Below are 21,746 nucleotides of genomic sequence, written 5' to 3' on the forward strand. Positions count from 1 at the left end.
GATGCGGAAGTCAGTGTGATGAGCTGAAATTATGACTCATCACAGCCGCCATTCTTGAAGTCTTTGCCATTTCACTGGTCGTGAAACCCTCGCTACCTGTGACACACAACAGTGACGCAAACTGTCACCTAGAGCAACACTTCCCTTGTCATCAGACAGCGGAGTGGTCCATCGTGAAACATGCTAGTTCAGCCAAGAATGCGGCAAAACATCGTAGAACTTCACCCTTTCATCACGAACCCCCTCGTGAGATACAAACATGGTTTGGGCTGAGAGGCGACATACAGCTAGGCTTTGCAAGTGACCCCTCACCTTTAACCTTTCTTTTCGGCAATTGATTGCAGACCCTGAATACTCTTCCGGCTTCTTTCAGGCCCCGCTTGTCTGTCATCAATACCTGTCTGTCATCAATACCTGTCACTCACAGACATTTGACTTCACCTCATCGTCCTTTTGTTCTTTGCACGCAGTGCATTTCACATTGTAATGTCAGACGGGTAGCAGACACTTGTCAGCCAGCGGGTGGAAACAACCAGTGGGCCGTAGAGTGAAAACAGTGGGCCGTAGAGTGAAAACAACTTACTGCTTGTAACAAGTGCCACCTATACAACTACAGCTCTGTTGACTACGTGTAAACTTATAGACTTACAGCCTGATGTAGAAGTATAATACAGCATGATATAGAAGTTGTATAGTACAGCCTGATGTAGAAGTTGTATAGTACAGCCTGATGTAGAAGTATAATACAGCCTGATGTAGAAGTTGTATAGTACAGCCTGATGTAGAAGTATAATACAGCCTGATGTAAAAGTTGTATAGTACAGCATGATGTAGAAGTATAATACAGCCTGATGTAAAAGTTGTATAGTACAGCATGATGTAGAAGTATAATACAGCCTGATGTAGAAGTTGTATAGTGCAGCCTGATGTAGAAGTTGTATAGTACAGCCTGATGTAGAAGTATAATACAGCCTGATGTAGAAGTTGTATAGTACAGCCTGATGTAGAAGTATAATACAGCCTGATGTAGAAGTTGTATAGTACAGCCTGATGTAGAAGTATAATACAGCCTGATGTAAAAGTTGTATAGTACAGCCTGATGTAGAAGTATAATACAGCCTGATGTAAAAGTTGTATAGTACAGCATGATGTAGAAGTATAATACAGCCTGATGTAAAAGTTGTATAGTTACAGCATGATGTAGAAGTATAATACAGCCTGATGTAGAAGTTGTATAGTACAGCCTGATGTAGAAGTTGTATAGTACAGCATGATGTAGAAGTATAATACAGCCTGATGTAAAAGTATAATACAGCCTGATGTAGAAGTTGTATAGTACAGCCTGATGTAAAAGTTGTATAGTACAGCATGATGTAGAAGTATAATACAGCCTGATGTAGATGTTGTATAGTACAGCCTGATGTAGAAGTTGTATAGTACAGCATGATGTAGAAGTATAATACAGCCTGATGTAGATGTTGTATAGTACAGCCTGATGTAGAAGTTGTATAGTACAGCATGATGTAGAAGTATAATACAGCCTGATGTAGAAGTTGTATAATACAGCCTGATGTAGAAGTATAATACAGCCTGATGTAGAAGTTGTATAATACAGCCTGATGTAGAAGTATAATACAGCCTGATGTAGAAGTTGTATAATACAGCCTGATGTAGAAGTATAATACAGCCTGATGTAAAAGTATAATACAGCCTGATGTAAAAGTTGTATAATACAGCCTGATGTAGAAGTATAATACAGCCTGATGTAGAAGTTGTATAATACAGCCTGATGTAGAAGTATAATACAGCCTGATGTAAAAGTATAATACAGCCTGATGTAGAAGTTGTATAGTACAGCCTGATGTAGAAGTTGTATAGCACAGCATGATGTAGAAGTGCACTACGATATACAATATACAAAACAGTATGGTGGACAACTCTACAAAGAAGTGCGGTAGAGAAATGTCCGCTACTGCATGTTATGACACACTCCACTTTACAGCAGTAATGAAATTATCCCTGAATTATCCCGGAATTATCCCTAACGCGCTGACAGTTCTCTCAGCAAGTGGCTGTTGACTTGTGTGATGGCCTAAACGGTTGTGAGTGGTTCTCTCACTCTACACTCGCCGTGTGGCGCTGAACTCACGCGGTGATGACGAGTGGAAGGAGCTCACAGCCTGAGGCGCTGTTGTTGCCAGGAGACAGGAGAGTGACCAGGAGCCTGATGTCGCAGATATTAAGTGCTGCCACTGCCACACCCTCCTCTTGTCGCCAGGAGCTGTGGCGATGGCTGAGGACAGGCAGTGGATGGCACGCGCCGGGTGCCCCCCTTTCAACTGACAATAACAAAAATCAAATCTGTGGCGGCGCATGGCAGGAAGTGAAAAGTACATTAGGCGAGGGCGGCAGCGCAATCTCATTTCACCGGACAGGACCCTTCGCAAAAAGCAAATTAACACTGATACCGCTTTTGCTTTGGCTGTAGCGACGGGCCAAATGCGGTTATCTTTCCTTCTTTATTTTCCGGATTGGCCGACAAACCACTCGGCGGCTCAGAGCCTACTTCCTGTCTGGCGAGGTGCGGAGTTGTCCCGCCTGCATGCTGAAGGAACACAAAAGAAGGGCTCACCCTTACGTGTCGCCTTTTAGAGAGGAGGAGACAGGTGAGGGATGTCACCAGCCCCTTCCTCCTCTGTCTCTCCCTGTGCTTTTCATCCCCAATCTTTATCCTTTTCTAGTTTCCTCTTCCTGTCATATTTCTCGCCCACACGTGGCTTTCAAAAGTATTGGATGTCATGGAGGATGTTAGATGCTCTGGACAGTTGTGCTCCTCTAATTCTCCAGGGGTCAACAGTTGAGCCAGTGGAGGTAAACAAGTGCTGGGCATGGACCTCGGTGGTAGGCCGCCTGTCACACGCCACGTGACAAACACGCGCTGGTCTCGCCTAACCACTCACACTTTGAAACTGTTGTACAACTGCTGCACTCAGTGCATGCTCCCCTCAATCCTTGCGGGAGTCGGAACACGCACACACGTACACACACACACGCGCGCGCGCACACACACAAACACACACACACGTACACACACACGCGCGCGCGCACACACACAAACACACACACACGTACACACACACGCGCGCGCGCACACACACAAACACACACACACGTACACACACACACACACAGGTACACACACACACGCACACACACACGCACACGCACGTCATTGAAGACGATGGACACCTTCTTACTCTGCACTTTGCCCCACACACCTCGTGGCCGTTATTACAGCTGTGTACATGTGTCAGCGTGTGTGACACAGACATACCACGACTGACATGTCAGCTGTCAACCAGTCTGTGTGTCGTGCTCTGACCCTGACCTCAGCCTCTATGATGTTACCTGACGTTCTCTCACTTCAGAGAGTCTTTAGTGTGATGTCACGTGACGTGCTGAGCCCTGCTGCTCACCTGAGATTGCCTTTGTTGGTGCCGTACTTGATGTGGTTGCACAGGGCTTCGTACATGCCGCGGGCAGTGGTGATGTGGCGGGCATCGAACACCTGCAGTTTGCTCCACTGGATGCGACCGATGCAGCGGGGGGCGTTGCGCCAGCCAGTCTTGGCGCCGAAACTCAGCTCCGCCGTCGTCAGCTCGTACGACCCGCTGCGCTCCACTGACGCCAGCACTTCCGCCCACCGCTTGTGGTGCGCAGGCGTGTGGAGACTGAACACACACACACAGACCAGCACACACACAGACACATAGGTCAGAACACACACACACACACAGACACAGACCAGCACACACACACACACACACAGACACGCGCACAGACAGATAGACCAGTATTCACACACACACATAGACCAGCATTCACACACACACACAGAGACACATAGACCAGCATTCACACACACACACACACAGACACATAGACCAGCATTCACACACACACACACGCCAAAAACTGAATGACATGTTTTACGACGACTAGTATAACAATCGTGTCATGTGACTAAACAGCTATTGTGATGACGTGTAGCCTGGTGTACATATACAATCATCGAGTACTCTACCTAGTGTACATGTATAATAACTCAGTACTCTACCTAGTGTACATGTATAATAACTCAGTACTCTACCTACTGTACATATATAATAACTCAGTACTCTACCTACTGTACATGTATAATAACTCAGTACTCTACCTAGTGTACATGTATAATAACTCAGTACTCTACCTAGTGTACATATACAATCATCGAGTACTCTACCTACTGTACATGTATAATAACTCAGTACTCTACCTAGTGTACATGTATAATAACTCAGTACTCTACCTACTGTACATATATAATAACTCAGTACTCTACCTACTGTACATGTATAATAACTCAGTACTCTACCTAGTGTACATGTATAATAACTCAGTACTCTACCTAGTGTACATGTATAATGATGGAGTACACTACCTAGTGTACATGTATAATAACTCAGTACTCTACCTAGTGTATATGTATAATAACTCAGTACTCTACCTACTGTACATGTATAATAACTCAGTACTCTACCTAGTGTACATGTATAATAACTCAGTACTCTACCTAGTGTACATGTATAATAACTCAGTACTCTACCTAGTGTACATGTATAATAACTCAGTACTCTACCTAGTGTACATGTATAATAACTCAGTACTCTACCTAGTGTACATGTATAATAACTCAGTACTCTACCTACTGTACATGTCTAATAACTCAGTACTCTACCTAGTGTACATGTATAACCATAAGTACTCTACCTAGTGTACATGTATAATAACTCAGTACTCTACCTAGTGTACATGTATAACCATAAGTACTCTACCTACTGTACATGTATAATAACTCAGTACTCTACCTAGTGTACATGTATAATAACTCAGTACTCTACCTAGTGTACATGTATAATAACTCAGTACTCTACCTAGTGTACATGTCTAATAACTCAGTACTCTACCTAGTGTACATGTATAACCATAAGTACTCTACCTAGTGTACATGTATAATAACTCAGTACTCTACCTAGTGTACATGTATAATAACTCAGTACTCTACCTATGTACATGTATAATAACTCAGTACTCTACCTAGTGTACATATAAATCATACTCTACCTAGTGTACATGTATAATAACTCAGTACTCTACCTAGTGTACATGTATAATAACTCAGTACTAGTGTACATGTATAATAACTCAGTACTCTACCTAGTGTACATGTATAATAACTCAGTACTCTACCTAGTGTACATGTATAATAACTCAGTACTCTACCTAGTGTACATGTATAATAACTCAGTACTCTACCTAGTGTACATGTATAATAACTCAGTACTCTACCTAGTGTACATGTATAATAACTCAGTACTCTACCTAGTGTACATGTATAATAACTACAGTACATGTAAATAACTCATACTCTACCTAGTGTACATGTATATAACTCAGTACTCTACCTAGTGTACATGTATAATAACTCAGTACTCTACCTAGTACATGTATAATAACTCAGTACTCTACCTAGTGTACATGTATAATAACTCAGTACTCTACCTACTGTACATGTATAATAACTCAGTACTCTACCTAGTGTACATGTATATAAACTCAGTACTCTACCTAGTGTACATGTATAATAACTCAGTACTCTACCTATGTACATGTATAATAACTCAGTACTCTACCTAGTGTACATGTATAATAACTCAGTACTCTACCTAGTGTACATGTATAATAACTCAGTACTCTACCTAGTGTACATGTATAATAACTCAGTACTCTACCTAGTGTACATGTATAATAACTCAGTACTCTACCTAGTGACATGTATAATAACTCAGTACTCTACCTAGTGTACATGTATAATAACTCAGTACTCTACCTAGTGTACATGTATAATAACTCAGTACTCTACCTAGTGTACATGTATAATAACTCAGTACTCTACCTAGTGTACATGTATAATAACTCAGTACTCTACCTAGTGTACATGTATAATAACTCAGTACTCTACCTAGTGTACATGTATAATAACTCAGTACTCTACCTAGTGTACATGTATAACCATAAGTACTCTACCTAGTGTACATGTATAATAACTCAGTACTCTACCTAGTGTACATGTATAATAACTCAGTACTCTACCTAGTGTACATGTATAATAACTCAGTACTCTACCTACTGTACATGTATAATAACTCAGTACTCTACCTAGTGTACATATACAATCATCGAGTACTCTACCTAGTGTACATGTATAATAACTCAGTACTCTACCTAGTGTACATATACAATCATCGAGTACTCTACCTAGTGTACATGTATAATAACTCAGTACTCTACCTAGTGTACATGTATAATAACTCAGTACTCTACCTACTGTACATGTATAATAACTCAGGACTCTACCTAGTGTACATGTATAATAACTCAGTACTCTACCTAGTGTACATGTATAATAACTCAGTACTCTACCTAGTGTACATGTATAACAACTCAGTACTCTACCTAGTGTACATGTATAATAACTCAGTACTCTACCTAGTGTACATGTATAATAACTCAGTACTCTACCTACTGTACATGTATAACAACTCAGTACTCTACCTAGTGTACATGTATAATAACTCAGTACTCTACCTACTGTACATGTATCATCTGCACAATCAGCAAAGCCACCATTCTCTACGATGAGGTCACTTGTAGTGCTTATGTAGTCTCTTGTGGTTATAAAGTAGAAAACAGTTTTTACTCAAGTAGCCTATTATAGTTCTAAGGTAGAGAAGACAGATGTACCCAACTCCATGTAGCCTATTGTAGATATCAAGTAGAGAAGACATACTAACCCTGCTTCTAGTGTACCAAGCAGCTGTACATAAGTGTGTTTGTGTGTGTGTACGTGCAATACACTAACCCTGACGACCTACAGTATGTTATGTAATAAACATCAGACTACATCTGATGTGAGACCAGTTACTGCAGGCAACGCTAGGGGGAGGGGGAGAGTGAGGGCCCCCACACTGTAGTGCCACCGACCGTTTGTTGGAGGCGAAGTACTGCTCAATGAAGTCCTTGGCTTGCACCAGCAGGTCCTCCCCTCTCCTGGGTGGCCCTGTCTTCACGGCTGTGTTCATCAACGACCCCATGCACCTCTCTGGGGTGCAAGTCATGTTCTGGAGACACACACAGACACACAGACTGTTTGGGTTGACAACACAGACTGTGAAAACACACACACACGACTTCAAACCGCTGTGGAGTGTACGTGGTGTTCTGAACACACAGACAGTCGCTCTGGTGCAGGTAATGTTGTGAAGACATCACATACCCAGAGTGCACAAAAATACAAAACACATGCACACAACTCACACACACTTACACACACGCTGACACACACTGACACACACGCTCAAATTAACATATTCTTTCCCATACAAACATAAATATGTTTATACACTTCAAGATAAGGCATTTATATCTATCATGTGGCCGGACTATTCAGTTTTTCCATTTTACTACAAAGCTGATAACTACTAAACACTGCGACCTTTGGTTAGTCAGGATTCTAAAGCCCTATGACCTTTCACCCCGTTCCCCTTTGTTGTTCCATGAAGTAGGGCCTAAGCTCTCCTACCGAGGGTGATACAAGCGCATCACAACCACCACAGAGCTGCTGGCAGAGGAACAGGCTGGCTTCACGCCAGGTACAAGCACAGGTGAGCAGATCTTCAACTGTCACATTCTCATAGTAAAGCATCTTCAGCATCAGCGGGACCTCTACCGCAGGTTCATTGACTTTAAAAAGGCATTTGACAGAGTCTGGCACGAGGGCCTGATGTCATGTGAAGAAGAAGTCGTCGAAGTGTCGTACAATAGGTCAACGAGTACAGTGCTGCTGAACAACCAAACATGAGCTTACTGTAGCAACACAGTAGGTGTACGACAAGGATGTACCCTATCACCGGTACTGTTTAATATCTTCTTGGAGAACATCGTGCTCGAAGCTCACCACCACCATCATACTTCCATCTCAATTGGTGGAAATCCTATCGGCAGCCTACGCTTTGCAGACGACAGACCTGTTAGCAGACACTGACACAGACCTCAAGACCTCACCCACAGACTGACAGACAGTTCACATGTACATACATAGAAACCAGAACTGACAAGAGCAAAGTGATGGTTAGTGACAGTGACAAAGCAGAGATCTCTGTGAACGGGTGCAGCTCCAAGATGTCAGCTTCTTCAAATACTTGGGAGCCACCGTCTGCAAGGACGACAACTCCACGCCTGATATCCCCATCAGGATCGCAACAGCAGCAGCGGCAATGGCTAGACTACATAGGGTCTGGCATAGCCATAGCCAAATCTCATACGAAGAACACAGAACCAAAGTCTTTGTAGGAAACAAGATGGCCACACTCGTAGGACACCCAGGAACCTCTACTTTCAACAGTCAGGGTACGGAGGCTGGCCTTCTTTGTCACGTGACCCTCACGACATCCTGTGGAAGACTGTCCAAGGCACCCTGGAGGGTAAGGAACACCGCGGTGGTCAGAGGAGCAACTGACTCACGAAGGCCAGAGACTGGACTGGTCTCCTGTACAGGACTGCTGACTGTCGCCCACGGTAGACAAGATGGCGGCCTGTCAGCTGCTCGTCTGTCCATGTCATCCCCCAAAGACAGGTGGCGGTCAAGGGACCACTGGCTGACTTCTGACTCCCAAGGAAAATAAATTTTTTCACTGCGGTTGCAGGTGTTACTCGTCGGGTGAGTTATGTAGTCTACTCTACCTCGCCTTGTGTTCTATCCATCTACCACCCACCCGCACTTAGCCCACCTCGCAGCCCACAGACCACCCGACTTTTCCAAACAAAACGTGCGATGTCTTGGGTGTGTCGGTCAGCTTGCGGTCGGTCAGCCTCTGTCACTCATGTGTTCACCTCAACTGTCCACGTTCTGTAAGGGAAGGTGCGCGAGTCGGTACAACTGTCAACTGTCAGCGGCTGAAGGAATGTGTCCGTCATCTCTTTGTACGACGACGACAAGACGGACAGCACGTGCTGAGTGACACAGGGTCAGTGGATATAAAATGTATTATCTACATGAGTTACACAAGCAAACTGATTCCATCCTACTCTACTCACACCTACCTCCTACACCGCTGATACCTATCCCCTACTGCTGTCGTAGGCTACTAAGCTACTGCCAGGTAAGGAGAGGTCCCCAGGGTTTCCGGTCGGTCAGCCACTGGACAGCGGACCACTTCACCTGCACTGTGCACAGGGACCTTCCGCCGTTGTCCACAGTCACAAAGGAAAGGAGCGACCTCTGGCAGTGTGACGAACAGGGTGCAGGCAGTGATGCTACCCGCTATTGAAACGCCGAAAACAAGGGGCGCCGGGTAGTGCACTTGTCGCCCCTGCAGTCAGCGGCTAAGGTTCACATCTCGTCTCGGGACACAGCGTGTGACACCCTGTCTACAGGGCGTGGCGTCGGGGGTTTTCTCCGGGTACTCCGGTTTCCTCCTTTCTCCCTCTCCCTCCATAGTGCGAAATCGTCCTAAGGTGGAAGCACTTTCCTACTGACCAGGGAAGGGGGTGCAGGAGGGGGATCAAAGGACTGTCAGCAGTACACACTGCCTCACACTTCCTGTTCATGTCAGCTGTTGTCAGTGTCAGGACATAATGAGTATGGCATGACAGCAGATTGAGTGGTGTAACACCAGTTTGTGAGAGGTGTAACACCAGTTTGTGTGAGGTGTAACACCAGTGTGTGTGGTGTAACACCAGTGTGTGTGAGGTGTAACACCAGTGTGTGTGTAACTCCAGTGTGAGTGGTGCAATACCAGTGTGAGTGTAACACCAGTGTGTGTGGTGTAACAACAGTGTGTGTGGTGTAACACCAGTTTGAGTGTAACACCAGTGTGTGAGGTGTAACACCAGTGTGTGTGTAACTCCAGTGTGAGTGTAACACCAGTGTGTGTGGTGTAACACCAGTGTGTGTGTAACTCCAGTGTGAGTGTAACACCAGTGTGTGTGGTGTTACACCAGTGTGAATGTAACACCAATGTGAGTAGTGTAACACCAGTGTGTGTGATGTAACTCCAGTGTGAGTGTAACACCAGTGTGTGTGTAACAGTGTGTTTGGTATCACACCAGTGTGTCCATGGTATCACACCAGTGTGGTGAGGTCAGCTGACAGTGTAGAAGGCAGGTCCCTGCTTGCGTCACTTGCTGCCCGGAAGTGCCCTTCCGCTGAGGACTTGTGCTCAGTTTATTATTAGCCCCCGGCGCGTGCGGTCACAAGTGGTGGTGACTGTAGGTCAGGCTGCTTGTCACAACACTTCCCATCCAACACCTGTCTACACCACCACGCCTTGTGACTGTAGGGCCGCCATGTTTGTCACACCAGTTACAGTCATCTCTCATCTGACATATCTCTATCTGGTCCTTAGTGGGTATCACTGTCTGTGTATATATATATTGCACAGGGTATTACTAGCAGTATATACATTGTAGAGGGTATCACTGACAGTGTGTATATTGTAGAGGGAATCACTTACAGTGTGTATATTGTAATGTGTATTGCCGACAGTATAAATATTGTAGAGGGTATCGCTGACATTATATATATATTGTAGAGGGTATCACTGACAGTATATATATATTGTAGAGAGTATGGATGACAGTATATATATTGTAGAGGGTATCGCTTACAGTGTGTATATTGTAATGTGTATTGCCGACAGTATATATATATTGTAGAGGGTATCGCTGACATTATATATATTGTAGAGGGTATAGCTTAAAGTGTGTATATTGTAATGTGTATTGCCGACAGTATATATATATTGTAGAGGGTATCGCTTACAGTGTGTATATTGTAATGTGTATTGCCGACAGTATATATATATTGTAGAGGGTATCGCTGACATTATATATATTGTAGAGGGTATAGCTTAAAGTGTGTATATTGTAATGTGTATTGCTGACAGTATATATATATTGTAATGTGTATTGCTGACAGTATATATATATATTGTACAGGGTATTACTGACATTATATATATTGTAGAGAGTATCACTGACAGTATATATATATTGTAGAGAGTATGGATGACAGTATATACATTGTAGAGGGTATCACTGACAGTGTGTATATTGTAGAGGGAATCACTTACAGTGTGAATATTGTAATGTGTATTGCCGACAGTATATATATATTGTAGAGGGTATCGCTGACATTATATATATATTGTAGAGGGTATCACTGACAGTATATATATATTGTAGAGAGTATGGATGACAGTATATACATTGTAGAGGGTATCACTGACAGTGTGTATATTGTAGAGGGAATCACTTACAGTGTGTATATTGTAATGTGTATTGCCGACAGTATAAATATTGTAGAGGGTATCGCTGACATTATATATATATTGTAGAGGGTATCACTGACAGTATATATATATATTGTAGAGAGTATGGCTGACAGTATATATATTGTAGAGGGTATCACTGACATTATATATATATTGTAGAGAGTATGGCTGACAGTATATATATTGTAGAGGGTATCGCTGACATTATATATATATGTAGAGGGTATCGCTGACATTATATATATATTGTAGAGGGTATCACTGACAGTATATATATATATTGTAGAGAGTATGGCTGACAGTATATATATTGTAGAGGGTATCGCTTACAGTGTGTATATTGTAATGTGTATTGCCGACAGTATATATATATTGTAGAGGGTATCGCTGACATTATATATATTGTAGAGGGTATAGCTTAAAGTGTGTATATTGTAATGTGTATTGCTGACAGTATATATATATTGTACAGGGTATTACTGACATTATATATATATGTAGAGGGTATCACTGACATTATATATATATTGTAGAGGGTATCACTGACATTATATATATATTGTAGAGGGTATCGCTGACATTATATATATTGTAGAGGGTATAGCTTAAAGTGTGTATATTGTAATGTGTATTGCTGACAGTATATATATATTGTACAGGGTATTACTAGCAGTATATACATTGTAGAGGGTATAGCTTAAAGTGTGTATATTGTAATGTGTATTGCTGACAGTATATATATATTGTACAGGGTATTACTGACATTATATATATATGTAGAGGGTATCACTGACATTATATATATATTGTAGAGGGTATCGCTGACATTATATATATATATTGTAGAGGGTATAGCTTAAAGTGTGTATATTGTAATGTGTATTGCTGACAGTATATATATATATTGTACAGGGTATTACTGACATTATATATATATTGTAGAGGGTATAGCTTAAAGTGTGTATATTGTAATGTGTATTGCTGACAGTATATATATATTGTACAGGGTATTACTAGCAGTATATACATTGTAGAGGGAATCACTTACAGTGTGTATATTGTAATGTGTATTGCCGACAGTATATATATATTGTAGAGGGTATCGCTGACATTATATATATTGTAGAGGGTATCACTGACAGTATATATATATTGTAGAGGGTATCACTATATATATATTAATGAGGGTATCACTAGCAGTATATATATATTGTAGAGGGTATCGCTGACATTATATATATATTGTAATGTGTATTGCCGACAGTATATATATATTGTAGAGGGTATTACTAGCAGTATATATATATTGTAGAGGGTATAGCTGACAGTGTGTATATTGTAATGTGTATTGCCGACAATATTTATATTGTAGCGGGTGTCAAGATGTAATGTGCAGTAACACATGGATTGAGTGATCGGCCCCTGACTGAGGGAAATGTCCTCACCTCAATGGTGTGTTTAGAGAAGCAGGAGAACATGCGCTCAAAAACATTAACTCAATGACAGGTGTAGACAAAGGAGCTCAATGATTTGTGTAAAGGACTGACCCCATGATTTGTGTAAAGAAGGACTGACCCCATGATTTGTGTAAAGAAGGACTGACCCCATGATTTGGGTAAAGAAGGACTGACCCCATGATTTGTGTAAAGGACTGACCCCATGATTTGTGTAAAGGACTGACCCCATGATTTAACAAATAGCAGTAAACTGAGTTCAATGACGAGTAAAGAGTGAAAGAAACATTGGTTGACCTCAATAGTTTGTTTAAAAATGTTGGACGTCAGTTAAATTATTAAAGAACTGTACAACGGTTGACTGACCCTAGTGATGTATGTAAACTATATCACGAGAGCACTGACCTCCACCACTCACACAACCAACGGCACAACGGTTGACTGACCTCGATGACTTTCTGGTGCAGGACGTCCACAAAGGTCTTGTTGTCCAGCAGGTTGTGGACTTTGGCGAACCGCTTGGGGCTGGTGGCCGACCCACGCCGCTCACCTCTCTGCGCCCCTCCGCTGTGTCTGTTGCGGGCTCCCCCCATTCTCCCCTCGTCTGTGTCCGAGGCCTCGCCGTCCGTTTGATTCTCCGGCGAACTCTGATCTTGCGGTTGCAGATGGCCGTTACTAGGTTTGTGATTGTAGTTGTCGTCTGCACTGTGGGCCGCAGGGCGAGGGTTGCTGCTGATGACAAAGCGCTTGGGTGTTTGATGGCCGTCGCTGGAGCTCTCGATGCGCACGTCGCCCTTGACGACGACGGTAATCTGGTCGTTGTCCTGGACGATCTCGATGGCCTTGCGGCTGTGGCCAATGGCCTGTTGTCCACTCACAGATCCCAATTCCGACATTTCGCCGTTGGATCGTTTGTCCGGAACGTTTGGTGTCGTCAAGACAATCTTTGGCGAACCCCTGATCTCGTGTTCCAGGATGGTGTCTTCAACTGATTTTTTGTCATCGTTTGTCACAACGGCCATGGTGTCATGGAGGGCAAGACCTGGACTGCTGCTGACGTCATCCGGACACGCAGTGTGGGTGGCCTCGATGACGTCAAGCGTGTCCACATCGGCAGCTCCAGCGTTCTTATTGTCGGCGTTGTCATCGCTCCCCTTACACAGGCGCTTGATAGTCTTCACCGGCGACGACGAGCCGTTGGAGGAAAAGGTCTTGCGCAGGCGCCCCATCAGCGAGTCTTGCACGGCGCGCGTGACGCGCACGGTGTGGGGCAAGCCACTCTCCAGGAAGGTGGTCTGCAGGTGGGTGGTGTAGCCCTCGGGACCCCGCAGCAGCAGCACGACTGGAGCATCTGTCGGCACCGCCTTCAGGATCTCGATGGCGCTGTCGTAGCTCATGTCGGCCAGGTTGATGTCGTTGATGCGGAGGATGATATCTCCAACCTACTCAGGGTGTGGGCGTAAACATAAACACAAAACAACAACAATACAACTTTATTAACCCACAGGGGGAGATGCCACATACTACTCGTACTAACAATATATACAGATAAGTAATACCTGTACCTGTGAGCAATAACGAACAGTAACAAAGCAGAGACTGCTGTAGTGGGGACACAGGGGAGACAAGTCGTGCCCAAAGCCGGCATAACAACAATGAAGCAGGTTGGGAAGATCTCACTCATCAACACCTGCACGTGCCACAGGTTGTTTACCAGCGTTTTCCTCGTGATTGACAGATGACATGTTGTCAACACCATACCAAGCAACTTTATCTTTGTATCTTTCTATCTGTGCTCAGGTCCTGTGGTGTGCAGTTCCGGTATAAGACATACACTTCTTATTGTTGGGTGCAGATCTTAGGTCCTTCGTTACCCAGGGTACATTACTAGCAAAGAGGACATTGTCCATGGGGCATGACTGCGTCAACACAAAAAGTGTATTATACAGCAAACCCTCTACACCTGCACCCACCTGCACAAGCCCTCTACAGTACATAACTCTACACCTACAGCATACAACTCTACACCTGCACAAGCCCTCTACACCTGCACCCACCTGCACAAGCCCTCTACACCTGCACCCACCTGCACAAGCCCTCTACAGTACATAACTCTACACCTACAGCATACAACTCTACACCTGCACAAGCCCTCTACACCTGCACCCACCTGCACAAGCCCTCTACAGTACATAACTCTACACCTACAGCATACAACTCTACACCTGCACAAGCCCTCTACACCTGCACCCACCTGCACAAGCCCTCTACAGTACATAACTCTACACCTACAGCATACAACTCTACACCTGCACAAGCCCTCTACACCTGCACCCACCTGCACAAGCCCTCTACAGTACATAACTCTACACCTACAGCATGCAACTCTACACCTGCACCCACCTGCACAAGCCCTCTACACCTGCACCCACCTGCACAAGCCCTCTACAGTACATAACTCTACACCTACAGCATACAACTCTACACCTGCACAAGCCCTCTACACCTGCACCCACCTGCACAAGCCCTCTACAGTACATAACTCTACACCTACAGCATGCAACTCTACACCTGCACCCACCTGCACAAGCCCTCTACACCTGCACCCACCTGCACAAGCCCTCTACACCTGCACCCACCTGCACAAGGCCGCTCTCCTCTGCGATGCCACCGGCCACCAGGTCAGCCACGACGACGAAGGGCTTCTGTGTGCGCTGCTTGACCAGGAAGCCCAGGCCGCCATGTTTCTGTTTCACCAGCTTGACACGAATGGTGTTGGGCAGGGTTTCCGTGGACCCTGGCATGGTGCTGGTGACGTCACGGGACGATCCTGCTATGTCAGGTCGCGTCACTTGCCGGTGACGTCACTGGGCTATGCGCTCCTGTCTTAGTTTACTGGTGGGGTGACGTGTCACTGGCACTTTGATCACTGTACTCAGCTGTTTGGGAGAATGTTTGGTGTAACGTGTGTTGTTCACATTTGCACGTCACTACTTTGTGCGTTACTTGGATACAAAGTTATCTTGTTACAAGTGTGGTGTTCACTTGCACGAGACCGGATTGTGTTCAGTCCAAGAGCAGTCATGTGATCTCAGTTCTCCAGATATCAGTTCGATTCTACTTGAGGCCCGATGTAAGGAGAGACTGTAACGTAGCGGTGACGTTTGTGTAGACACAAGGTGAGGAGAGCTTGGTCACAACGAAGTCTCAATGACCTGTAACAACAAATAACGACGATAATCATGATACGTGCTTGTATTTTTATTATTACAATAATTACATGTGAGTATACTTGAATCATTAAATACATATTTAATATTTTATTATTTGAACTACATGGGAGCTAACTTCTGTGCTAATCACACCTGATGTACAAGTCAGGCTGTGTTCATCCGCCTGCCCCTCCTTCACTCAGTTACTAGCCGGACGTGTCTGGTGAGGGGCTGGGCTGAAGCCCTGGGTCGCTGATAGAGCACTCAGTGAACTGCTCATCTACCCGACACGTTGCTTGACCTTGACATACAGTAGGGGGTGGGGGAGGAGGCTGCACGTACTAGCCTGGATGCAGGCGGAAATGACGTCACCTTAGCCTGGGTGATAAGGACAGATAACTCCACACAGCCATTTGACTCGTCACACAATGACCTCAGGCTGTGATGGCGGGAAGAGGGAAATATGTTATGATTTTGTGTTACTTTGTTTTATAGCATCTGTTTGCCTCTCCGTTTGCGCTGTGAAACATAGTCTAACAAACAAACAACACAAACTGTAGTGTTGATGTTTACCCACGTGTCACCTTCACCAGCGAAATGATTTCATGATATGCGCGGCTTGCAGCTGCTGGACAATGTTGAAAATAAGATAAGTAAGGTGACCACACGTTTCGGGGGCGAAAGCGCGACGCGTGCCGATGATGGTGTCGTCGCCGAAAAAAGTGGGGGGGGGGCGCTGTGGGGGGCCTTTCCTCTGACTTTGCCGAGTATAGTGATGCTTTCAACGGCAGATCTGTCCACGCCACTACAGTATTCCATTTTAAATAGAAAACGGTATTTAAAATTTAAATTAAAATATTCCTACCTTATCTCCAGCTCAGCCAACTTTGCGGACGTGAGGGGAGGCACTGTGTAAATTATCGACGATAATGCTACCGATAATCCGGCACCTTCGTCATCTTGCAAGGCGGTTGCTCCCAAACCGTACTTCATAGACCGTGAATCTCTTTGTCAAGTTTCGGTTCTTGCAAGATAGTGTCATAATTTTTTTCAGAAGGATTTCTCCAATTTTCGCTGTCAAAGTTGCCACTTCGCTTCCTTTCAGTGTTTCCACTTTTCACTGGCGATGTTCGTTTCGTCACCGGCGATGTACCAGCGGCGCGTGCAATAAGATGTCGGCCGGCAGGTCATCATCGTCACGGGTCAAACACCGGAGCCCGCAGAGCGAAGAAAAAGAAGTCGGGATCAACAAGACACCGCCAAAAGGCAAAAGCCAAAACCAAAGGCGAGGATGCGAATCAGTGTACGATATTCAGATTTTTAAAGACAACCGGGACATTTGATGGACTTGCCAGAAAGCCAGAAAGCGGGACATTGGGACAGGCGGGACACGAGGTCAAAAGCGTCAGGTCACCTTAAGATAAGAGGAGGTAGCACCAGCATTTGACAACACTCCCAACCTTAGAACAAATTATTGACACCTGCCCTGTGTGAATTACTGTGACCTGCATTGTGTGAATTACTGTGACCTGCCCTGTGTGAATTACTGTGACCTGCATTGTGTGAATTACTGTGACCTGCCCTGTGTGAATTATTGTGACCTGCATTGTGTGAATTACTGTGACCTGCCCTGTGTGAATTACTGTGACCTGCATTGTGTGAATTACTGTGACCTGCCCTGTGTGAATTACTGTGACCTGCCCTGAGTGAATTACTGTGACCTGCCCTGTGTGAATTACTGTGACCTGCCCTGTGTGAATTACTGTGACCTACCCTGAGTGAATTACTGTGACCTGCCCTGTGTGAATTACTGTGACCTACCCTGAGTGAATTACTGTGACCTGCACTGTGTGAATTACTGTGACCTGCCCTGTGTTAATTACTGTGACCTGCCCTGTGTGAATTACTGTGACCTGCCCTGTGTTAATTACTGTGACCTGCCCTGTGTGAATTACTGTGACCTGCCCTGTCACAGGACTGACTCACAAAGGTCAAAGACTGGACTGGTCTCCTGTACAGGATCTGCTGACTGTCGCCCACAATAGACAAGATGGCGGCCTGTCAGCTGCTAGTCTACCCATGTACCACCTTTATTAATCTCAGTGGGCTCTAAAACTTGGGAAGTGACCTCAGTTCCATAAATAGAACAAGTGCTATTTATAGAATAGAGATACATTTCAACAATGTCCCCACCCTCCAGCGACAGGTACCAGTGAGAGAGCGAAAGACTGGCAAGATAGAGAGAAGGACAAGGGAAGGATTGAATTGTGCAATCGTCCATTTGGACCATTCTTAAGACACAACCACCTGCATACAAAAATATGACTGACTAGTCATCTGTAGCTGGACTGCCGATGGAACAAAGTATTTAAGTGCCTGTTACTTCTGTAGACAGGGCTGGCACACCGTCTACCTCACCTCAGTGAAACACAGTGGTCCTGCTATGGGGGACTAGCTGCACTGGGCTCCCTCCCTTGTTAGTCATGTAGAGTGGTCGTGAGGGTTAAATAAACTGTGGTGTTGTCTCCTAGTGGTCGTGAGGGTTAAATAAACTGTGGTGTTGTCTCCTAGTGATCGTGAGGGTTAAATAAACTGTGGTGTTGTCTCCTAGTGATCGTGAAGGTTAAATAAACTGTGGTGTTGTCTCCTAGTGATCGTGAGGGTTAAATAAACTGTGGTATTGTCTCCTAGTGATTGTAAGGGTTAAATAAAATGTGGTATTGTCTCCTAGTGATTGTAAGGGTTAAATAAACTGTGGTATTGTCTCCTAGTGATTGTAAGGGTTAAATAAAATGTGGTATTGTCTCCTAGTGATTGTAAGGATGAAATAAACTGTAATGTTGTCACATGTTAGTGATCTGCAGTCCTCACAAGGGTTGAGATAAAGAGACATTCTCACTTAGTGATCAGACTCAAAAAGAAAACAAAGTGTCAGCGTTTTGTAAATTCTTACCCTTGAAGTGCTAACGTGGCCTGATGGTCTGAAGATTCCTCCCTCGTGGTATTTAGAAAAGTCCCCTTGGCTACTGTTTCACCAGTGAAACACGTGATCACGTGACAGTAAAAGCAGTGTGTGCGATCTTGCAGCACACCAGTGCTCTAGACAAGTCCACAACTTTTTCCTTCTATGGAATAAATTAGACTGAAGACAGGTTTTTCAAAAGCTAGAAAATGTCAGAGTTCGAGTGGAATCAACAAGCGTGGACAGGTCTCAGCAAGAGTGGATGCGTAGACCAGACCCACATGTGAAAAGGTTTTTTCAAATGAAGGCAGGCAGGTAGTCCCGGATGTTGGTAGTTTGTCCCGAATGTAGTTCAATGGTGTCAAGAACTTATGTCCTCGAGACAAATAACTTGCAGGCGCTTGCTGTGTGGTACAAGCTGTACACAACCGGCCATCCGCCCAGAAAACGTGTACCAGCACATTGCCAAAGTGACTATCGTGTACAGAAAGTGAACTCTAACTGCAGGGAGAGCAAACGGTTGTCATCCACACAACCCTAACCCCACAAGTCCAATATAATTGTTCGGGAAATGAAAGGCTAGCGACTTGCTCAGCACGCGACACAATGTCAGAGAAGTGTGAGCAGGAGGCTCGGGGCTGTGGACGTCCAGCAGGAAACAAGCTTCGACACCAACTAAACTGGAAGAAGACGGAAAATGCGTTGTGCAGCCATCAGCCAGACAACCCTGGCCACACTTCTCGCAGATAGTCGCCCCTGTGTGTCCAGTACACCACACACCACAGACAGACAGCTGCCCCACACACGGTCAGTGTCGGTTATTCTTTGGTGCACAGCATGCCAGTGTCTGTTGGTTGTTGTCCTCCTACACACCAAGTGCCTGTTGGTCGTTGTCCTCCTACACACCAAGTGTCTGTTGGTTGCTGTCCTCCTACACACCAAGTGTCTGTTGGTTGCTGTCCACACTGACCACCTAGTGTCCTACTCACCAAGTGCCTGTTGCTGTCCACACTGACCACCTAGTGTCTGAGTTCAGTCCTTCTCACCAAGTGTCTGTTAGTTGTCTACACTGACCACCTAGTGTCCTACACACCAAGTGCCTGTTGCTGTCTACACTGACCACCTAGTGTCCTACTCACCAAGTGCCTGTTGCTGTCTACACTGACCACCTAGTGTCCTACTCACCAAGTGCCTGTTGCTGTCTACACTGACCACCTAGTGTCCTACTCACCAAGTGCCTGTTGCTGTCCACACTGACCACCTAGTGTCTGCCGGACGCCAAGAGGCCAGGAGGGTTGGAGTCGATTCTCTGGCCTACAACAGCAGTCAGGCTCCTTCAGCGCCCACAAGCGGTGTGGGGAGAGTGGGTGGTGGGGATGGGGCAGGACAGGGATCTGGTAGCGCTAATGAAGGGTGGAAGGGAGAAGGGAGGTGGGTGGATGTGGGGCCTGCTTTTTTTAGTTTGTTTTAACATCAGAAAATATTAGGCCCATTAGAAGGGAGTGGAGGTCGTAGACTGTAGGGAAGGCAGGCTGAGTGGGGAGTCAGGTTACAGCGATGGCAGTTGGTCGTCAACCTGGACCGGAAGTTTATGCTATTGAGGCTCTATTTTCTGCGCGCAGCACTGCCTATCTACAGACGGTGACCAAGTGGATGTAACTCTTACTGAAGACAGCTCTTGCTTACTCCCCCACCGCCCCTTCCCTCCTCTCTTTCTCGAGCTTTGTGAGTCAAGAATCTGAGCTGCACCCATGACTACACATCCGTGTTTGTGCGCGTGAGCATGCTGTTATACTAAGGTCAAGACGTGTGTGTGTGTGTGCGAGTGTGTGTGTGTGTGTGTGTGTGTGTGTGTGTTTGTGCGAGTGTGTGTGTGTGTTTGTGCGAGTGTGTGTGTGTGTGTGTGTGTGTGTGTGTGCGTGTGTGTGTGCCTGTGTGTTTGTGCGAGTGTGTGTGTGCGTATGTGTGTGCGAGTGTGTGTGTGTGTGTGTGCGTATATGTGTGCGAGTGTGTGTGCAAGCGTGTGTGTGTGTGCGAGTGTGTGCGTGTGTGCAAGCGTGTATGTGTGCGAGTGTGTGCCTGTGTACAGCTGCAGCTGCGTGTCGTTCAACTGCCGTCGTCCTGGCAGGTCAGTCGTCAGTACGACTTGGAGGGTACTCTATGAACTACGTCACACTGTGACGTCAGCCTTGGACTACACTGATGATATCAACCTCCAACTACACTAATGGCGTCTGACTTAAAGCAAAGCTAATAATGTCAGCCTTGCACTACACTAATGACGTCTGACTTAACAAAGCTAATAATGTCAACTATGGACTACACTGATGACGTCAACTACGGACTACACTGATGACGTCAGACCTAAAGCAAAGCTAATAATGTCAGCCTTGCACTAAACTAATGACGTGAACTACGGACTACACTAATGACGTCTGACTTAACAAAGCTAATAATGTCAACTATGGACTACACTGATGACGTCAACTACGGACTACACTGATGACGTCAGACCTAAAGCAAAGCTAATAATGTCAGCCTTGCACTAAACTAATGACGTGAACTACGGACTACACTAATGACGTCTGACTTAACAAAGCTAATAATGTCAACTATGGACTACACTAATGACGTCAGACCTAAAGCAAAGCTAATAATGTCAGCCTTGCACTAAACTAATGACGTG

General features: G+C 45.0%; 1 protein-coding gene across 7 annotated transcripts in view; it reads right to left on the bottom strand.

The window, feature by feature from the left end:
* LOC112563084 (nitric oxide synthase, brain-like) overlaps positions 1 to 21,746 on the bottom strand; it is a 98,985-nt gene that overhangs the window by 61,461 nt on the left and 15,778 nt on the right. For 2 of the 7 annotated variants that reach the window (XR_003098958.1, XM_025236804.1), the window contains exons 1-5: positions 19,052 to 20,483; positions 15,526 to 16,101; positions 13,333 to 14,328; positions 7,084 to 7,220; positions 3,477 to 3,731 (exon numbers count right to left, since the gene is read on the bottom strand). Coding sequence is in view for 6 of the 7 variants with exons in the window: in XM_025236804.1 (XP_025092589.1) it covers positions 3,477 to 3,731; positions 7,084 to 7,220; positions 13,333 to 14,328; positions 15,526 to 15,690 (1,553 nt within the window). In the remaining variant the exon portion in view is untranslated. Of the gene's footprint in view, positions 1 to 3,476; positions 3,732 to 7,083; positions 7,221 to 13,332; positions 14,329 to 15,525; positions 16,102 to 19,051; positions 20,484 to 21,746 lie in introns of those variants that run through there. The other 5 variants (XM_025236806.1, XM_025236808.1, XM_025236807.1 and 2 more) reach the window with 5 other exon arrangements.

Source organism: Pomacea canaliculata, linkage group LG4, assembly GCF_003073045.1.
Source record: "Pomacea canaliculata isolate SZHN2017 linkage group LG4, ASM307304v1, whole genome shotgun sequence".
Classification (NCBI taxonomy): Eukaryota; Metazoa; Mollusca; class Gastropoda; order Architaenioglossa; family Ampullariidae; genus Pomacea; species Pomacea canaliculata.